General features: G+C 32.6%; 2 protein-coding genes across 3 annotated transcripts in view; one reads left to right on the forward strand and one right to left on the reverse strand.

The window, feature by feature from the left end:
- Positions 1-21,440, forward strand: part of LOC118196916 (NADH dehydrogenase [ubiquinone] 1 alpha subcomplex subunit 7-like) — a 64,522-nt gene that overhangs the window by 30,709 nt on the left and 12,373 nt on the right. The window lies entirely within an intron of this gene.
- Positions 887-20,663, reverse strand: RpS28b (Ribosomal protein S28b). Its single transcript, XM_085811150.1, has 3 exons — positions 20,505-20,663; positions 4,574-4,777; positions 887-958 (listed from the first exon to the last, which is right to left on the reverse strand). Exons 1-2 carry the CDS (start codon positions 20,526-20,528, stop codon positions 4,607-4,609), a joined length of 195 nt encoding a protein of 64 aa, XP_085667276.1. The 5' UTR covers positions 20,529-20,663; the 3' UTR covers positions 887-958; positions 4,574-4,606.

Consider the following 21,440-nt stretch of genomic DNA (forward strand, 5'->3'; position numbering starts at 1 on the left):
GCAATAAACTTTTTGTTTAGGAATAGACTTATACGTAAATAGCATTTTTTTTTTTTTTTTTTTTTTGGCAGATGAAAGTAAGTCTTAGAAGAGCATTTACAATCTCTGATGAAGACAATTCACAGCAATTTTTCTATAAGGATATAAACTGTTGTCAGAACTGAAACACCTTTAAGTATTAAGCTATAATAACAAAGAAGCTTATAATTATTTACATACAAATATATGCATTTTTTGGCATGTGTTGAAGAAAAATTTCAGCAAATGTTTTAAGACTGCTGCATGCTGACAAAGCAAAACTTAAAACCACACAGAACCTGAAATGCAGCACATCACAAATTAATACAGTGGAAGAGTTCTAATACCCCAACTTGTTACACTTAATACAGAAATACTGTTATAAAGTCTGATATGACTTAGAATTAATCTTAACAGATCAGCTAACATATATTTGAAACATTTTTAATATCAAAACAGAAATTATGTATAATTTTAAAGGTTGAAAATGCAAATATTAATTTTTTTCTCAAATACAGCAGGAATATTTTTTTTATAAATTACTTTTGAAAGGTTACAGATGAAAATGAAAATCAGACAGAATTTCTTTCGTGTTAAACTTATCTCAGTTTACCGAATGTACTAAATTGGATATTTTCATAATAAAGTAAAATATGCTAGTAGTGAAAGTAAAAATTATTTTAGTGTAAACTCACATATAAAAACCCGAATGCTCATCTAGATACTGTTCATAGTTTGAGCAATACTTCTAACAAAATTTACTTCATATTACAAATCCTACTACTTAAAGCATTAGCATTTTTCTTTCTCTTTTTATAAGTTCAGGCTTTCGTGTGTACATGATTAAAAAAGTCAAAGAAAACACTCATTGCAGCTACAACACCTTTATTTCACTCAAACTACATGCTCTGGTGAAATCATTCCATGCAGCCGCAAAAACCTAAAAACAAGAAATAGAAAATTAAAATACAATATCCCATGCACAATGTATAACAATATTTCACATACAAGAACATTTTTCAGGATGGATTGAGTATATTTGCAATTGAAAGTTTTGGTCGATCTACTTTAATATCTGATATTCAGTAATTCTATGTTATCCAATCATCAACACTATTTTGTCATTCATATCAGTCTATTACCAGTCGAAGAGAAATTTTTGAACTTATTTATATTACATCCATATTTTATTGATGTGCATTTCAGTATTTTCTTTTGATGTAAAAATTCACCTAGCCTCTTATATGATTTTCATGACCAAAGTAAAATGACTGAAATCACCCATATTTTTTTAATTGAACTTTTTAACACATTCCACTCTCTGAATTTCTGGAAGGTTTGGACATTCTTGTTTGCCAAAATCAGATTCAAGGACTTTAAATGAGCATGCAGTTCACAAGTTTTCCCATTTTACATCTGACTACAGGACTTAGCATTGCTTTAGCCATTTTCTTTGATCTCATGCCAGACCTTTCCTTCCATTTACTTTTTTAAATCAATACACACAACAAACAGCGTTGCCACTCAAACAGGAGAATAAAATTTCCTGACTTTTCCAGGTGTGTCCCAAGAAATTTCCAGTCTATCCACGTAATGAACGTTGGCTGTGCTAAGAGGTAAATTAATTATGGTATTTCAGAAGTCAAACAACAAAAATCGTTATATTTTCAAAGAACTATGAGAATTTGAAAATATAACGCTGATTTTTGTTGTTTGACTTTTGAATTAGTATTTGTTCGGCATGTCTTACTTATGGTATTACTTGAAAACACAAAAATTTGCCAATTACATATAACTTATATCCCCTAAGCATTACTATTACAATTACAATAGGAGTTGTTTTCTCCAATGAAGATTGAGATTAGAATCTGCCCAATCTGGAATAAAAAAAGGTTTTTGCAGACATTTTGCAGCTAAAAGAAAGAAATCTAATGATATTTTTAAAAAATAAATTGAGGTATTTTATACTTATTTTGCAGCAAAAAATATCTGCATTAAATTTCGTGATGGTATGTCATCATTCTGCTAGAATTAATTTTAGGATCATGCCAGAGAAAATTTTCTGAAATTTGGAAGTATTACTACTAGTAAATAAGTTTACAGGGAAGAAGCAACATTAAATGATACGGATAACATAAAAATAAAGATAATTACTTAAAAATTGAATTAGAATAACCAATGATATTTTAGCAAATATATACAGGGTTATCCAAATTAAACTTCCCAACTCAGAGGCCTGTGTGGAGTGTTGTATGGGTCATAACGTGATGAAATTTTAAAAACAGACACTTCAGATCATGCGTTTGAGATTTATTAAACAAAAAAAATTAGTACAAGAAGTTGCCGATAGGTGGCACTGCAGATCAACAAGACATTCTACAGATGTTCTACATGTGTGCCGTGGTTCTCCACAACTCTTTCCATTCACAAAGCAGTGCGTTCCACATTAATTCCATGAACATGTCGAATAATTGCGTCTTTCAGATGTGCCAAGGTTGCTGGGTGTTCTCGGTAGACCCGATCCTTTAAGAATTCCCATAACCAAAAGTCGCATGGCGTGAGATCAGGCGAGCGGGAAGGCCAAGCTGTAGGGAAACAGAGGCTGATCACACTTGCATCGGTAAAAGTTGCCCGTAACACCTGTTGAACGCCACGAAGAATATGGGAACGTGCACCATCCTGCATAAATATCATGTCCTGGAAGCAACCACATTGTTGCAGTTCTGGGATCACAAACGTTGTCAACATGTCCTGATACCGTTTTCCTGTGACAGAGCAGGTTTTTGAACCCTGATGGAGTCACCTCTTCAAAAACATAAGGCCCAGTGATGAATGTTGCAGTGAAACCGCACCATACAGTAACCTTTGGAGGGTTACTGTATGGTGCGTGTAATAAGGGCACTTGATGGATTGCACGTTGGTTTTCACTTGCCCAAATGCGGCAGTTGTACGTATTCACTTGACCATTCAGGTGAAAATAGGCCTCATCCGTCCAAAGGATGTTCCATGGCCAAGCAGCATTGACTTCCATTCTGGCAAGGAACTGCAATGCAAATGTTTCCTGAACTACAGGATCCCCGTCGGACAGCTGATGACGACTATATTTTTGCAAGGAAAATAACCGAGGATTCGGGGCATCACATGCCAGGCGGTTGTATAGGACATATCAACAGCACAAGAAACAGTTGGCACACTGACAACACCATGTGTCGATTGGCTAGTGGGGTCCACGACTGCCAAAGCAATGTCTTCTATGCGTGTAGATTCCACAACCTTCCGTCCTCTACCTGGTAAAATTCCCAGCTGTCCCGTTCTTTCAAACATTTTCATGATGTCTTGTAGAGTGCATGGTGTCATTGGTCCTCGGCGTAAGATCATCAGCCGACGGAATGCTCTTATCGCAGCACAGGAGTTCTCGTCATTCTGGTAGAAAAGTTTCACTAACAGAGCTTTGTCTTTCAAAGTCGCCATTGTGCATCAGCGAGCTGGAAACAACTGCCTGTGCAAGGCTTGTCTTCCACTTTTGGATACGTCGCACAGAAGCTTTATTTCTGCAAATCACGTTGCTGCAATATGCACATTACTAGTGTTATAAGCATTACCTATCGGCAACTTCTCGCACTAATTCTTTTTTTTTTTTTTTGTGTGTAATAAATCTCGAGCGCATGATCTGAAGTGTCTGTTTTTAAAATTTCATCACATTATGACCCATACAACACTCTGCACAGGCCTGAGTTGGGAAAGTTTAATTTGGATAAACCTGTATATTACATGGTTAGCCTAGATGACTGATTACCATTTTTTTTTTAGTTTACTGCAAAATGACAAATAAGGCATTTATTAAAAAGAAAAAAGGTTTAAAAAATGTTGCTGTAAAATCCTAGTATACGGGTAAGGCCTTGGGCATGATTTTGAAAAGTGTCGCCAAGACCAAAATGACCCATTGTTTGCTTATCATAATATCGCCAAATCCTGTGTGTACCATACATGGAGGTTATTCTAACCAAATGTCTATGTAAAGAAGAACAGGTTCCATAAACGTAATGCTATTAATGCTAGAAAGCAGAGGGGAAAATTTGCCAAGGGATTTGGCGATGGAACTTGGTCAAAGAACGTCTATGTAATGAAGGAAAGGCTCCATAGACGTAATGTAAACCAGTTTGTCTTCTACACCGCTAGAAAGACGAGGGAAAATTCGCCAAATCCTTTGGCGATGAAACCTGTTGGCGAGAATTCCCCCATCTGTGATGTACCGAATATATATACACTCACATGATTATTTGAAATTTATTAATTATGAATTTCAATTTCTGGTCTTTGTGAAATATTAGTTCTAAATTTCTTACTTTATGCCTTTAATAATTTTTCTGCAGTTTAATGCACGAAAATACTAGGCATGTTTGTGTTTTGTAATTATATATATATACAAGAGCTTGAATATCCCACTATGTTAGCTAGTTCTGCAGCCAATAAAAAAATTTGTTACAAAAGTGCATGCCACTATGAGTAAACAAAAATAATATAAATGCATTAGTTAAAAATAATAAAAACATACTTTTATGGTTATTTTTGTTAAAGAAACACATTTTTATCTCAGTCTTCTAGCTTCTCTTTCGGATTCCAGAAGTGTCAGAATATCTCCTTCCCTTACGGGTCCTTTCACATTTCTGATAATGGATCTGTTTGATTCGTCCAAGAATTCCACTCGGACTTGAGTACACTGTCCTTGTGAACCAGTTCTACCCAATACCTTTGTTACCTAAATGTAAGAAATTCAACACATTAATATAAATTATTAAATAACAGTACAAAGTCAGAGATCCAGAATTATTGAAACTTTGGTGATTCTGGATTTTAAATCAACTTAAGTCGAATGTGATAAAATAAAATTATAAAATATGAAATAACTATTTGGGAAACAATGAAGCATTTATCACCTGAAGGAAATCAAAACTTACTTGTTTATTAAACATTTCTTTTATTGTACTTGTTTAAGTTGCTTCATTTTTTTGTGTAAATAATTGCAATATCTTGTGAAGTTCCACTGTTCAAGTCCTGAAACTGATGTGTCCAGAGCTCCAAACAAACTGTTAATCTACACATTTTCATCCTTAAAAATCTCTTTGTCATTTTCTTCCCTATCAATAGTGGTATTTTCTGGATTTTAAACCATATGACAGATTTTGGCATCTCTTAAGGGACTGCTGATTGGGTCATTGTCGTCTTAATGGAAAATGTCTGTTATATCATCTTCAATAATTATAGCTTTGCACTTCTCCACAAATTTGATTAATTGGAAAAGTTTGCCTTCGACATTCAAAATTTACATCAAGTTGTTTTGCCTAGTTTTGAAATTGCAATTTTTTAAGCTCTTATTGTATAAACTTTCTAGAGAAGGCAAATACCAAATATGATTTCACTTTGCAGATGTTGCTACAGCTCAGTATTACAAGCACTTTTTGACACATACGAAAACTGAAACTTTCACTTGGGTACTTCCCCTCTCTATTATAAAAATAGTAATAACTTTGTTTGGACTACACAACTTCTAGATTAATTCCATTTTATGACTTTTACATATAATTTGGATCTACACCCAAACCTCTCTCTTAGCCCCTTACTTGTCCTAGAATTTTTGACAAAATTTATTCAGCCATCATAATTTTTTATTGTTTATAAAAATCGAAACTGATTCATATAAAAACACTACATTTTCCCTTAAATTAAAATGGATTTTAAATATATTTTTCCTTCCTTACACACCTAACCTATGCTTAGCAGAAAAGTTTTAATGCAGGCATTTGAGAAATATATGTAGTTTTTGGAGAGAGAAAAATTATGTACGCTTTAAATAACGTAGACTATACTGAATGGAAATTCTACAGTGCAAAACATATAAACTTTAACTTGTCTTATACGCAAACAATAAAAGAAAAAATATACATTAATTGCTATGGCTTTTAAGTAATGTGTTAACCAAAGGAATCTAAAATTTCTCAGCGAGAAAATATTGATGATTATTTTCCAGGTTTATTAGACTTCCAAGAATTCCTGTTTCAGAACACAGAGAAAAACCAACCAAACAAGGTTAAACTATGAATTATATTACTGTGTTTACATCAGGATGGTTATAAAAATTTCCCCAACATATGAGCCCCTAGTAGCCTATAATACACTCAAACCCTACCAAATGAAATAAAATTTCAGATATTGTTATTTGAAGCTATATGCCTGAGATTGTGATGATTTAAAACACTTATAGTTAGGATTACATTGAAAAAACTTTAGCCTAAGATTTGTGAGCACATGCAAAAATAGTTTAAAAGGCAGGAGAAACATTCACCGTGCAAATTAGTAGTCATTTGTTTTTTGCCAATGCAGAAAAATTCCAAATCCACCATCTTGGTAAAGCAAGTATCTACTGGATTTTGACAATGATGAAGCTACATAACTGCGAGATTCTGCCTTTATAATTCAGCATACTGCCTTATGCATCCAATATTTTTGTTGCCAGGAATTTAACTATTTTGTATATTTTAACACCGCAGGGTGCTTTTAGAATGGTCAAAATTGTTTAACATATATAGCCTAGCAGAAATAATCTACTATAGAAACTAAATTTTAATAAGAAAAATAGTTTTTAAACTTCCTGGGACATCTTCAGGGAAATGGTGGGGTTTTTCTGCAAAAAACCTGTTGGCAAATGCCTTTTTGTCACCAAGCTTGCCAACAGTAATGGTTTTAGAGATACAGTACAAAGTCCAAAATCCGGACTTCGGCGATTCCGGATATTAGATCATCAATTTAAATCTGGTAAGATGGCATGCAGAAATTATACAATTAAAAATATGAAACCGTAATTTATGAAATAAAGAACAATTATGATCTAAAAAGTATCAAAATTTACAAAAAAAAAAAGCTTAATATTTGTTTACTTTATTAAACACTTCTTTCAATGCAAGTTGTTTAAGTTGCTATAATAAATTCCAAAAGTTCCTCTTTCTTATGTCATATACAGTCGACTTTCTAATGCCATACTCCTCGCATAATTTTGAGACGGATATGCCTTTATCCATTTTCTGCAGCAAGTTTACTTTTTGTTTAATGGACATCGAAACATGGTTTCGCTTTGTAGATTCATAGGCAGCCCAAAATTAGAAACTTTTTGACATAATCGAAAGTTCAAGCTTAACTTTTATAAAATTGGCGTAATAATAACAGTCTGCTAAAAATAATAAGCTAGATCAAATTAGATTAAGAAGCAGCGCAATCTGCTACATTCCCCGAAAAACATACATTATTGGCCGTGTATTGAAAGATTGGCGACGAAAGCCAAGTTTTGCTAAATTTTGTCTTGCTTCTACTGCATACTAAATTAAGCCTGAATTGTATTAGTTTAGTTATTTACTGTACCCAGATTTATTCCTTGCACATGCTTAAAACTAATCTGAGGCCTGATAAATAAACTCCCACATATACTTAAGGCTTTATCTAGGGCCGGCGCTAGATATCGCTTGATGCAGTCTCTACGGGTCCTAAATTCTGCTTAGAAAGCACCTTTCTAAGCTCTAAATTTTCACTGCGCTTAAACTTTGGATCCCAGGTGTTTTCCTTAAATCATAAAAAACTTCTCAACTCTTAATTTTGCTGGTTGGTGCGTCCCCAAATTAAAAAAAATTTAGTCTTCCCTAAATTCTGCTGTCGGATGCTGACATATTCTGCCCCCACTTCTGGGTTTATGGTGAATAATATATCAGTTATTCTTAATTAAAATAGCACTAAATGTAATCTTGCTTATGATTATGAGAATTGCCTACAAGTTTCAATAACAAAATCCATTTTTAGCATATGAAAAGAAATTTTTGTTGCATTTTTCTTCGTCAACATTTCTTAGAAGCATTTAAAAATCTATAATCATCGGCAAGCCTTAGTTAGCATAAAAGGTGGCCCCACTCTTGTTATTCGATTACTAATATAAAAAAATTGTTTAGACTTCTCTGCATGAGTCATTACTGAAGCTGTCATGTATTGATAAACATGTGGTGAAGAAAGCAAAATATAATAAATAATGACTCACGAGTCAGAGTCAGGGATATAAAATAGGTGAATGTTTGGTTTGAGATATATGCCAAGCAGATATTCAGCTATGAAGTCAAATTATTAATCTCACAAATTTATGATTACATGATTGATTTCCATAAGGAGGTATTTTATTTAGTGCCTAAGTCAACGTAAGAATCGGAATTTTTAAGGGAAAATCACAGTTTAGTATGGTAGGGAAAAAACAAAGCACACATAAAAAGTTTGTGGCTTTGAGGTCCAGATTTTAGATCATTCCGGATAATAGATGTCCAGATTTTGGACTTAGTACTGTATACCATAATATTTAGAGCATTATATAATATTAAGCACATGTAAGTCAATTTTAGCTTGTTGATCATAATAATCATCAATACAATTAAATTAGCAGAAAAGCATATTATGCATTTATAAGTAAAAATTATTGTACTGAAATATATTTCTAATTAATTTTAGGAGATACTCAGATAAACGGCACTTGGTGAGGTTCCTGAAATCATATTCGCCAACTTGGGCGACAGGTGCCAAACAGTGGGAAGAGTGTTTTAGGTTGCTAGCTAAGATGTTATCTAAGATAGGGAAAATCAAAAGGGATACAGTACAAAGTTTTTAATCTGGACTTCAAAGCTACAAACTTTCTGCGCATGCGTAAACGGCTAATTCGCTTACGCATACGGGGTTAATGTATAACGGACGATATAAAGTAGGCTAAAATGATCTATTTCAGTTAATGTTGCAGATTGCGTTGTTCATTAATCTTCTAATTGGATCTGGCTTATTATTTTATGCAGACTGTTAGAGCAATTTTATTCAAAGTAAGCTTGAGCTTTCGATTATGTCAAAAAGAGTTTCCTATTCTGGAGCTGCCAAAGGATCTACAAAGTGAAAGCATGTTTTGATGTCCATCAAACAAAAAGTGGAATTGCTGCAAAAAATAGATAAGGCATATCTTTTGTTTCTCTAACCATTCTGAAATCTGTTTATCAATTTCACGCTGCTCTGGGGGTGGGGGCGGAATGAACTGTATGTTGATCTGTCAGCACTAACCTCATCTTCAGGGAAGATGCTTTTATTTTATTCAGCTTATAATTCCTTACTAAATGTAGTATTTCATCTCGATGTCCTCAGTCTTTGATATGATTTAAATCAAATTCCTTGTCATTATAAATACAGTCAAATACCGAAAATCCATTGACCTGAAATCCACACTGCCTCTAAAATATAAACATTTAGTTTACAGGTTCTCGAAACCGCAACATGGAGTACGAAATATCGAAGAAAAAATACTTACTGGATAATGACGTCATAATTATCGAACAATACCGAGTCATAACAGAAATACCAAATTATTGACATCATGATAAGATTTTTTTCCCCTTCATCTGCATTGAGGTAAAAAAGCAGATGATTAACTCAACTCTTCTTTTCAAGTTCATGCTTCACATTGTTGTACTTTCCGAGCTTTGTTTTTTTACGAGAATGTTTAGTGATGTTGTTCTTTATCAGGATATTTTGTGGATAAATTAAGAATATTTTAAATTTCAGCACCTTTTGATACAATGACATATAACAAACACACTCGTGATTTTACTGCTTACAATGTTGAAAAACGCAAACAAGTTGCATTGACGGTAATGAAAAATGTGGAAATTCTGCTAAAGATGGAGGTAGGTGCTACTGCTCGATTTATAGCAGAATCGTATGGAATTGCCACACGGACTGTGTATGATATACGGAACAATAAAGAAAAGTTGTTGAAATTTTACAGCAACAGTGATTCTAACACCAGAATCCGAAACAGGGAATTACCGTATTTTACGGCATATAAGATCCTTTTTTATAAAACCACACACAAAGAAAAAAGTTTCAACAGTCCGCGCGACAGCGTTGTGCCACAATAACTTAAAATGTGGTTTTAGTTCTGACGTTTCATAAAAGCCAAATAAATAATCATTGAATGCAATTACCAAACATATTTTTATTAAGGAAAATTAACAAATGGCAAGCTATTTTGAACATGATATGTAAATTTCAATAATGAATAAATGAATGAACGGCAAGCAATCAAACATAATACAAAATAAAGCAGAAACAACAAACACAGATTCAAGGAAAATGTTGCCTATCATGAAATGAGACTTTAACCACTTTCAAAACCATAAAAATCCTTTTCACTATCATCATCATCAAAAACGAGAATATCATTATCACTACTGTTTCCGTCACCGCTAGTATCACCTTCTTCGAATAATGTGTCGTTTTCTGTTCCGTCAAGAACTACCGTATATCGGGTTTTTTCATGACCTGTGGTTTCTATGGCTATTGATTTAGACCCTTTAATACTCACAGTCTTGTTGGATGGTACATCAAATACGAGTGGAATTTCATCCATATTTCCTATTTGACCGAGTCAAAAGAAGTTTTCTTGTGTGCATTTATAAAAAAACCATGAAATGCTAGTATTTTTTCTTCATAATTTGCTGGCATTTTCTGTGCAATAGTTGTTTTTGTGCGCATTGATAAGCCTTGCCTTTTCATGAATCTGTAGCACCAGCCCTCAGACCATGAAAAGTTCTGATTCCCATGTTCTTCTGCAAATCCTTTGGCCTCATTGATTATCATTTTGATTGAAACACTTATCCCAGATTTCTTCTTATTTATGACCCACATTTTTACAGCATTTTCAAGTTCAGGCCAAGAAGGAGCTGGGCATCGAAGGTTATGTTTTTGTTTTTAGCTGTCTTCAGTTGATCTTCCTGCAGTTGCCAAGTACATATTCATTTTTTCGGTAGGTGGTGGACCGAAATGCCTTGCTGCTGCTGTTTCCATGCGCTTTGGCATAGTTTAACACTCCTAGTTTATACTGAATTGAATAGCTTAATCTCTTGTTTCCTGTAGTCATATTTTCCAGGGTATTTTTCTTTAAACAAGTAGTTTTAAGCATCGATACCGACACGACACATGCGCAAAATAATTATGGCAGATGTAGAAAAAGCTATGCGTGTCTAGACCTTTATCGAGCTAAAAATAGCATTCAGTATTGAAAGTTAACTTGTGTCCTTCCCGCATAAGACGCAGGTAACTTTTTTGAGACCAAATTTAGGGAAAAAAAGGTGCGTCTTATATGCCGTCAAATACGGTATTACATGAGGCGTAATCGGGAAACCTCGATGGTCTCTTGTACGAGTGGTTCCGGCAGCAGCGGAGTGATGGGGTACCTATTTCAGGACTACTCCTGAGAGAAAAAGGGAAGCAGATTCACGGTGATTTAAAAATAGAGGAGCCTAATGTAAATGAACAATATAATATAATCAGTTTATATATGTAATAATAGTTTAATGCATATAATTAATTATTGTATTAACGTATACAATAATTTAATTAAATGTAGCTAATATGCCTTATTTATTTTGCACTTATAGTCTGAATATTATCTTTTCTGTCCTGAAATCTGCACAACCTCTGGTCCCAAGCGTTGTGGATTTCTGGATTTCTACTGTACCACGAATACACATCAAATGGTTTTCTTTTTGCAATATTCTAATTTTGGCTATGTATAATGTATGCTTTACGCATGCATGCATTGAAGGAAATGTTTAATAAAATAAACAAATAAGTATTAAGTTTTTTTTGTAAATGTTGATACCCTTTAGATCATAATTGCTCTTTATTTCATAAATTATGGTTTCATATTTTTATTTTATAATTTCTGCATGCCATGTTACCAGATTTAAATTGATGATCTATAATATGGAATCACCGAAGTCCCGATGAATCCAGATTAAAGACTTTGTACTGTATTTTCTTTCTATACATAGACACTTTGCATTGGGTGTCATGACTTTGCTGATAAATATTTGTGCTGTAATCACTTTTTTTTTTTTTCAGTAGCCGTTTTGAATTTGCTGTTTAATTATTTTCTAAATAAATTACACATGTAATTAGAAAAGATTATTTTTATACATGGCTCGCATTATTCCATGTGTACTTAGACTTATACACTTCTAATCAGAAGAAAATGATTTTATTTTTATAGAACAAAATATACTCTTTTTCTAACTTATTGCTTGTATTTCCAGATAATTTCTAATTAGAATGAAAAATTTAATTATCTACTCAATATTTAAATATGTGGGAATCTGGCCATAACAAACAGGAAGTAATTTTTAATAAATTAATTGTACTTCTAATATGAATATATAAATATATTTTAATTTATGGAAAGCATTTGTTTAATCTAATCAAATGCCTTTTTGTTAATTAAATTTTTATCTTCAAATGAGATTTATATTTATTGATTTTTCTGACGTTACTTATGTTCATTTTTAATAGTAATGAACGCAATATACACTCAAACTTCAAATAAGTAAAACATAGAAATCTTTGCGTTACTGCATTTGCAACAAATGCATAACTGAAATACATTAGCCGACCCGCCGACTTCGGGGGCTGCCAATTTGAGACCACTGTTATAGACATTGCTCAAATTGCAAAAAAAATATTTTAAGATTTAACTTTTCACGGAATAAACACAAATTCAATTAACCGTACCCCCTATTCTATTTCATTAGATATTTCTGAAATTTAAACAATTGCATAACATCGTGAAAAGATATAGAAAAGCTTGTTACAAATCCCTGCAGCTGTGCAATTCAGAATTACATTTTTTCGTTTACCTATATGAAAACTATTTTCGTACTTAAAAAAGAACCCTCTTAGCTTTATTAAGTGAAACTATGTGCATAAAAGAAACCGGAATATCCAATGTAAACCAGACTGGATGATGATTGAATAGCCTGGAATACACTTCGAAGATCTAATATTGTTGTGGAAATACATCCATACCATATTTTATTTTTTAAAACTTTCATCTTTAACTATGTGATATATATTGCATTTTCACAATGATTACTGCATTTATATATATATAAAAAAAAAAAAAACGTTTTCAAACATACATAACCATTATTACGGATAATTGTTCAAATTAATGGTAAGAACTAAAAAAGAGAAGTATAAAAGTTAATTATGCTGGAGTTGTATATCACAATCTAAAATACTAAGATGAAAAAGGTACATAGATTTACTTAATCACAGTAACTGTGTACAATTTGTTCTATGTGTATGGTTTATCTTCTGGAAGCAAATGCTACACTTATGCGATTTTTGTCCAGCACAGCTTTTCCATCGATACTGGTCTAAAGAGAGAATTTTTGGAAAGCGCCTTTTGATGCCATTTTCCTCTTGGCATCAAAAATTGCGCAAAGTGCTGCTTATCTGCGACTTCCTAAATCTTTTTCCACAATTCAAAATTTATGGCAATCACGCAGCTGATTACGTCATAATAGGGATTCCATAACATTCAACTACTCAGGTTACCATAAATGAAACAACTTGACGCTAATACAAGGAAAAACCTATTCTAACCTTATGCAGTAATGATTTCCAACCACTGAGGATATTTCTGGCAATGCTCGACAGGACCAGCAAAGTTTGCTCACTGAAAGACATGCAAATGCAGAGCTGTTTTTTTTTTCAAACCTTAAACTTGAAAAACATGCTACTTATAAATCTTCACATTCATAATATATAAATGAAGTACCTCTGTTAATTACATTTATTTTTTTCTCCATCAAAAATTCAATCTCCTCTGTAGAAATCAAAATCCGGTTAATCTTTGGATTATGGTAACTTGGCGATACTTTGGCGACCAACCCTCCTACAGCAAGCTGCTAGTTTTTGTTTGGATGCCATTTTGTTTTCATGAAGTAAAAGCATGTTTTTTACTCAACATTTTTTCCAACAACTTGCTAGCCGAATTACGCTTATGCTAGAACTTTTATGGAACAAAAGTGCTTAATCATGACAAAGATTTGGTGCGAAATTGGGAGAAAGTGCAGAATCGCAAACTGCTTGCGCGTTTTTTAGAATTGCTCATACACAGTATCCATGTACACATCGACCTATTTTCACTTAAAAAAACATCCCAGAATTGCACAAAAATGGCATTGCGCACACTCTTGACTTTATCCATGTTCACTGCTAAAGTCCTAGATAGTGACCTTTATCGCCTTACCAAAATGTTGCCAAACTACCTGTTGCCATATTCCAAAGATTAGCCTAAAATCCTCATAACAGTATATGATTTATAGATTCTAATTTCTTGCACAATTGCTATTTAAAATGGCTATTGATACATATAAATTGCATTAAAATGGAAATTTCTATTTAAATATGCTTATACTTTACAAGAAGTATTTTTAATCATTCAGTCTTTACATATGGATTTTAAGTGAAATGAAGTTAATTAGAAAAATATGCCTCACAGAAGCATTCCTAAAGTTGCCATAAATTGGATCTTTTGTATGTTAATACATCTTTCTTTGAATATTCAGAATTATTCAACCTGTTTTCATATAGCATAGTAAGTTACTGACTTGACTAAAGCTGTTTCATATAGTAAGTTGACTGAAGTTTTTTCATATAGCAAGTTACTAACTTGACTAAAGCCACTTGTAAGAAAAGGGAAAAGACAATATTGGCCAGGTAACAACTTACTCTAATTTGGAAATATTTATCTCCCAAGACTACTTTTCCTTAGTGTAATGTGTTACAATTAAGACCAATTTGTATGACAAAGCTTAACACCAATAAACAATTCTCAATTTTATTAATGCATTATCTGTAATCAATGGGATTTTGATATTATGCCAGTAAATTGGCGGTATATATTCGGCTACTGTCCCCTTTATCATAATAGATTGGTTTATAGAGATTACGGCAAAAGCACACTAGGGCTATCTGCCTTTGTGGAGGATTTTCTAAGGGAAACGTTACACATGGGGAAAAACACAAAAATGCCCATGCAGCCAGCCCGTTCGCAGGATTTGAACCTCAGACCGAACTACCAGTGTTCAGCGACTCTACCACTGGTGGGTCTTATCATAATAGAGCCCATTAAAATTTTATCCACCCCCCCAGGGTATCCATACCTACTTTAGTGGGTACCCCTGCTATACGTTAAAATGTCTAAAGCACTTTTCTTAATTATAAGTTATTATTATATTTTTTTAAAATATCAGTAAACAGTGAGAAAGTAATGAAAGCATTTCCACAAACGATCCATTAAATGTAAACATTGCCAAAAATGGCGATAAACGTTCAAAGCTGGTAACTCGGCGAATTGGCAACCTGGTTCGCTTTTAGAAAGAGAATATTTGCCATGTGTTTGGGGCTTCCTTTTGCCGCCGGCTAGCAGTGCGTCAATACCGGGTTAGGTGGTGAAAATCGCCGGAGGTGTGTGTGGGAAATATAATACGGCTTTTTAGAATAGTATGGCTGTGTTCTTACGTAATTTTTAAAACTTTAAACACGCAGAACCACAGGGCTCCTAAAATATTATGATTAACGTGGGTTAAGTTTAAATTAAGTTTTTATTTTCATTACTGTTATTTTTACCCAAAATAATAAGAATTAAATCAGTTTTCATGCTTAAAAATTTGATATATTTTTAATGCATTTTTAAAAATTACTTTTCAGAGGATGCTAGGTGTTTATATACAATAGATGATTAGAATGAAAAAAAAAAATTATTGGTTCTCTGAGATGACAAAATACTTTTATGTATTCCCAGGGTCATCAAAGTTAGTAAACCACTGCTTTGAGTAATTAAAGTTTGAATGAACCTTGAAAGATAACAAGATGTATAATGTTTATTCTAGTTTTATTTACAATGCTACTTTAAAGGATTTGAATATTATTGAAGATACTTGGCGTAGTCAAATTTATTATGAAAAAGACAGTTGTTTCAAAATAAAATATTTTAAGCTATCAGCAAATAAATTCAAAATAAACTTTGAAAAATTGCGGTTGATCTTTACAATATGGTAACTGGTAGTTTGGCGACATTTTGGAGGCGATAAAGGTTACTACCTGGGACTTTGGTAATAATGTGAGCAGTACTCAGTTCCGATTACGCATTATTTTGTGTGAGGGAAATGAGAGATCATGGGATATGTCATGTGATATTAATGGACGAATTACGGTTCTTTAATCGGAAAAGGGGGGAAATCGGGAAAAAATCTGGAAATTTTGTATTTGGCTTTATTCTGTGTTGTGTGAAACAGTGTTCGTGAATTTTTGGATCCCATGGCCGTAACTAAAGTGAATTCGAAATGGGTATTTATGTATGTATTAATTTAATGTATGTGCTCATTTATATTTTAAGTAGTGTTTTTGAATTTAATTATATTTTAATTAAATGATAGTTATTTTGTGAATTTTATGTTTGTAGGAATTTGGTACACGTTTAAGTTGAAGTAAACATGCATGGAAATAATTTAAATATTTGATATTAAGTATTTGTAATGCTTGCGGTATGAATTCGTTGGTGACGTGTATAATGTAATAGATGATTTAGAGGTAAAAGTTTTTGGATATTTTATTTATTTTATATGTGGAAATGTTCATATTTGGAAAGGGTAAATACTTTTTCCCGATCAGGTAATTTCATATATGTTCTTTTTACCGGGTTTAAAGATTGAGAAAATTGTCATGTATTTTCGTGAAATTTTTCTAATTTATGAGAAAAAAGCAGTGTACATGGATATAGTGAAGAGTGTGCGCAATGCCATTTTTGTGCAATTGTGGGATGTTTTTTTAAGTAAAAATAAGTCGACGTGTACATGGTTTATGTGTATGTGTTATTTTGAAAAACGCGTAAGAAGTATGGTATTGTGCACTTTTTCCCAATTTTGCAGTGAATATTTGTCATGATTAAGCAGTTTTGTTAGATAAAATTTCTAGCATAAGTGTAATTCGGCTAGTAGATTGTTGGAAGAAGTGTTCAGTAGATAAAAAGAAAAGAAACATGTCTTTACTTCGTGAAGACAAAATGGCGACGGGAAAAAAAAAATAAAGGGTTGCTGTAGGAGAGTTTGTCACCAAATTTTCGCCAAAAAAACGCCAAGTTACCATAATGTAAAGATCAACCAAAATTGCTTGTGTAAAATGAATGTTTTAAATGTATTATTTAGTAATGAATCCATTAATCTATAAAATATACAGTAGCGCTAATTATTAAACATAATTTTGAGAATATCAACAAGCAAAGCACGTAATGAAAAAGACACTTTTTACTAAAAATATTAGTATTCTGTATGAATGACAGAGAATATATGTAATGAATACTATGGCCAAATACTATACAAAGAAAAAAAAAGTATTCTCTACCTCAACACTTGCAAAAGTAATCCTGCTATGCAACACATAGTTAATTTCTGATTACATGATATTGCAAGCATTTTCTTCAGAATTTTCCTACAACTGATATTTCATATCATGGTTAAAGGGCAGGCTGCATGGTTGATTTTTCTAGTTTACCTCATATGTAATGCAAATACAAGCCAGTTTCCCTTAGAAAGTTGTTCAAAACAGCATCTTTCTTCAGGTCCATATTTGAATAACCTAAACTTTCCTTCAGATTCTACATTGACATGATGTATCTGTTGTAAGCAGGACAATGATCATTCCGCCTCTCAGGAAGTCTCTTCAGTGTAGCAGGAGTGTATTTAAAAAATGTCAGAATCATGGGATTCATAACAAAATCGACCATGTTTTAATCTTGAAAACTTTATAAATTTTCCCGATTTTCTTACGTCATGGGTTTCACTAACAAGATATTCATACTTTTGTTCAGGTTCATAAGCAGTTGAGCAATACAATTCTGAATACTGGTAGTTTGACCCAAGTTTGAATCTTCAGTATTCAGTATCTTGGGCCATCACACTGTCATGCCCCCTTAAGTTATTACTGCTTGGCATAATAACAATCTCACTTGACCATGTTATCCACTTTGTCAAAATTAATATATCAGCTGCAGTCTCTCCAAAGACTCTCACTATAAAAGAGATTTAAAAAGATCTTTCTTAGAATACAAATAGGTTTGTCAACATCTGGCAACAATTCATGAACTTTTCACGCAAAGCATTTACGACTCATTTCAGATACAACATTTTGAGAAGTGTTTCATCTACCTTTTTCAGTATGGCTGCATCATTCAAAAGAAAATGATGTTGTATGTTTAATTTCATTAGGCCTGATGCAGAATAAAATACTGGAACTGCTGGTTTTTAATAAGTCTAAAATACTGGAACTGCTGATTTTTCTTAAATCTGTTAGAAGAAATTATTTCAATGATATCCTAGAACTGCAATTATTGTAGGGTACATATTAATTTGTCAACAGCGTTGGTTATTTCATAAATGGAAATGAGAATATTCTTTTTTCCATTCTCACTTTGGATATTCTAAATTGCACTAATGTATACAGCATTGAATTATGTCCATTTTAAGGTAAATTTGCGGAATATCATTTCTTACAAGTTTCCAAACATCTTTTCAGAAACAGACTTTCTTACAAGATTTAGATGATGAAGATATATTTAGTGATCATCAGTCTGAATTCGAAAAACAGTGCGACTCTTCAGAAGACATTCCTTGTGATCAAAGTGACTATTTTAGAGGAAAAGATAAAACAACAAAATAGAAGAAAACGCTTTTGAACTCAAAGATGCATGGTGTCCCATAATATCATACAAAAATTGCCTGGCAATACACATATATCTAAAGATGTGGCTTCACCCATTGATGCATGGAAGCTAATATTTGATGACACAATAATTGAAATGATTGTGAAATGCTCTAATATTTATGTAAAAAATATTTCAGGAAATTTTAAAGAGATGTGAAACCTATGGAGAAAGAAGTGTTTCTTGCTTTTTTAGGACTTATGTAAATCCCATTCCCATTATCTATCCTCCCATGTAAATGTTAAGAGAATTATGGGTGACTGATGGAACAGGATTGAATATTTTTCGTAAAATGATGAACTATAAACGTTTTCTTTTCATTCGTGCCTTATGATTTGATGATGTCGGAACACGGGATGGCAAAAGAAAGAGTGATAAATTAGCTCCAATAAGAGATTTATTTGAAAATTTTGTCAAGAATTGTCAGAAATTATATCATGTAGGGGAATAAATGACTTTGGACGAAAAGCTAGAACCTTTTCAAGGACGATGCACCTTTCTTAAGTATATGCCTAAGAAACCTGTAAGATATGGTATAAAGATATTTACTGTGGTTGATTTTAGAACCTTCTATACTTTCAACATGGAAATTTACTCAGGTCAGTAGCCAGATGGGCCATACAAGAAAGTCAACAGTTCTTGTGAAAAAGCAAAACGCATCCTAACTCCATTATACAATTCAAGAAGAAACATTACCACAGACAGTTGGTATACCAGTTTATAAATTGGCCAATTTCTTACAGGAAAATAAAATATCTATCATAGGAACATGGAAACTATCATTGGATGCAGGGATGGGAAGATTATCCCACCTGAATTTGTGTCGAATAAGAATAGAGAACAGCATTCAACCCTCTTCGGGTTTCAAAAGGATATGCTACTTTCTTATATGGCTAAAAAGAACAAATGTGTCAACTATGCACAATGATGACCATATTGATGAAAGCACTGGAGATTTGAAAAAATCTGAAATAATTATGCTTTATAACATGACAAAAGGTTTGGTTTATTGAGATTATGGCAAAGTACACTAGGGCTATCTGCCTAAAGGGAGGGATGCCTTCATGGAGGACTTTCTAAGGGAACATTGCGATGAGTATTTAACAGGTCATTCAAAGAAAATATATAGTTAAACGTAGTATATACTATGTATATACAAACATAGTATATAGTGTATAGTATATATATAGACGTTCTTCGGATATATATAGACTTTCTTTGGATATATATAGTGTATAGTATATATATAGACGTTTTTGGTGTTGGCGATAATTTTCAAAGTCGCGCCAAGGCTGCACCGTATACTAGGATTTTACCAAGAAACGGGAATGGATACCGACTATGTGCAATTCTTCATAACTCGCCAAGCAATTGGTGATTCTGCACTTTCCCCAAGAAACAAGTCAGACAAGAAAATTCCCAACAACACCTAACTAATTGAAGTTACATTTTTCCTATGCAGTTACACTACAGAATCTCTTTATACTTTCCCTACATAACTACAATAAAAATTATGAAGTTCATTTGCACTAAGTGACAAGCGAATTACGCCAGCTTCATCGCAGAAAGAACATACAATGAGGAACGATAAACGATTACAAACTCAGGATTTTAGTGACTATAAATTTCTATCACAGAATAAAATTTTATAAGTAAAACATAAAATTCTCATAAATAAATAACTTTAAATGATGCAGACAATTTACAGTATCGAAAGACACGTGGACTCCTCTAACAACATTAGGCTTAAATACTTCTTAAACCAGTTTAGGTACAGAAACACAAAATATCATATTAAATCATATATTAATTTACTTACACGGGCTAATTTCACTTTGTCCATCTTAAATTACTTCAATACGATTAAATTACACAACAGCAAATTAAGCGGCCTAAAACACACTACAATACCCAAGTAAATCAGACTTAAAGCATGTTGCCACAATGACCAAATTAAAAACTGACACTCGTGAAAGCTAGTTTCCTAAAACACACTACAATACCCAAGTAAATCAGACTTAAAGCATGTTGCCACAATGACCAAATTAAAAACTGACACTCGTGAAAGCTAGTTTGTTCACTTTAAAAGTTCAGGTTACTTTAAAATTCGTGTAAAAGTTATTATCTAGAATACGGTATGGTTCATATTATTGAGGTCGTTGAAAATTACGTTACAAGTATAGCAGGGATCCAAATTAACTTTACTTCAAGAAATTCAGTTTTGAATAGGCCTTTACGCCTTTAAGGAAATTAGAAATTTTAAAATAATAAAATGTTATATAAAGCTTAAAAAGCGATGAATCCATTTTTAAATTTTGATTAGACGTAAGAAAAATTATTAAAAAATGTATGGCAATATTTTTTTTTTAATTTGAGAGAAGAGGCATTGTGGCATTTAATATGATTTTTCCTGTAAGTAGCGTATCTTAGGTTTGTTTTCGTTTTTAAAGAATTGCTAATTTTATGAGTGTGTTTGTAGGTTACCAGTAGAATATGGCCGTACCCCCAAGAGATGTGGCTCCTTTTCTAAGATGGTTTAGAAAAGTTTTATTAGGTGTAGGTATTCTATATTCAAACAAATTTTTTTTTTTTTCTAATTTAAAATGTATTTTATCTAGTATGCATTCGTTATTTCAGCGATATATTAATTTTGTGGAATAATTTTTACCGTAATATTTAATAAATTTGTGTATTATTTTGTTATGAGTCTTATTATAATAATTTATTAATTGTTAAAACTATTGTTTCTGTCCTT

This window comes from Stegodyphus dumicola, chromosome 2, assembly GCF_044657685.1.
Source record: "Stegodyphus dumicola isolate Sdum_Otavi_A_Nest chromosome 2, ASM4465768v1".
In the NCBI taxonomy this organism is placed as follows: domain Eukaryota; kingdom Metazoa; phylum Arthropoda; class Arachnida; order Araneae; family Eresidae; genus Stegodyphus; species Stegodyphus dumicola.

What these genes read in the sequence shown, in the direction of transcription:
- RpS28b (XM_085811150.1), bottom strand. Translation starts at nt 20,528, where the DNA reads ATGGACAAAGTGAAATTAGCCCGT. An exon ending in ACAAAGTGAAATTAGCCCGT is followed by an intron (nt 4,778 to 20,504) that starts GTAAGTAAATTA and finishes TCTTACATTTAG; the next exon opens with GTAACAAAGGTATTGGGTAG.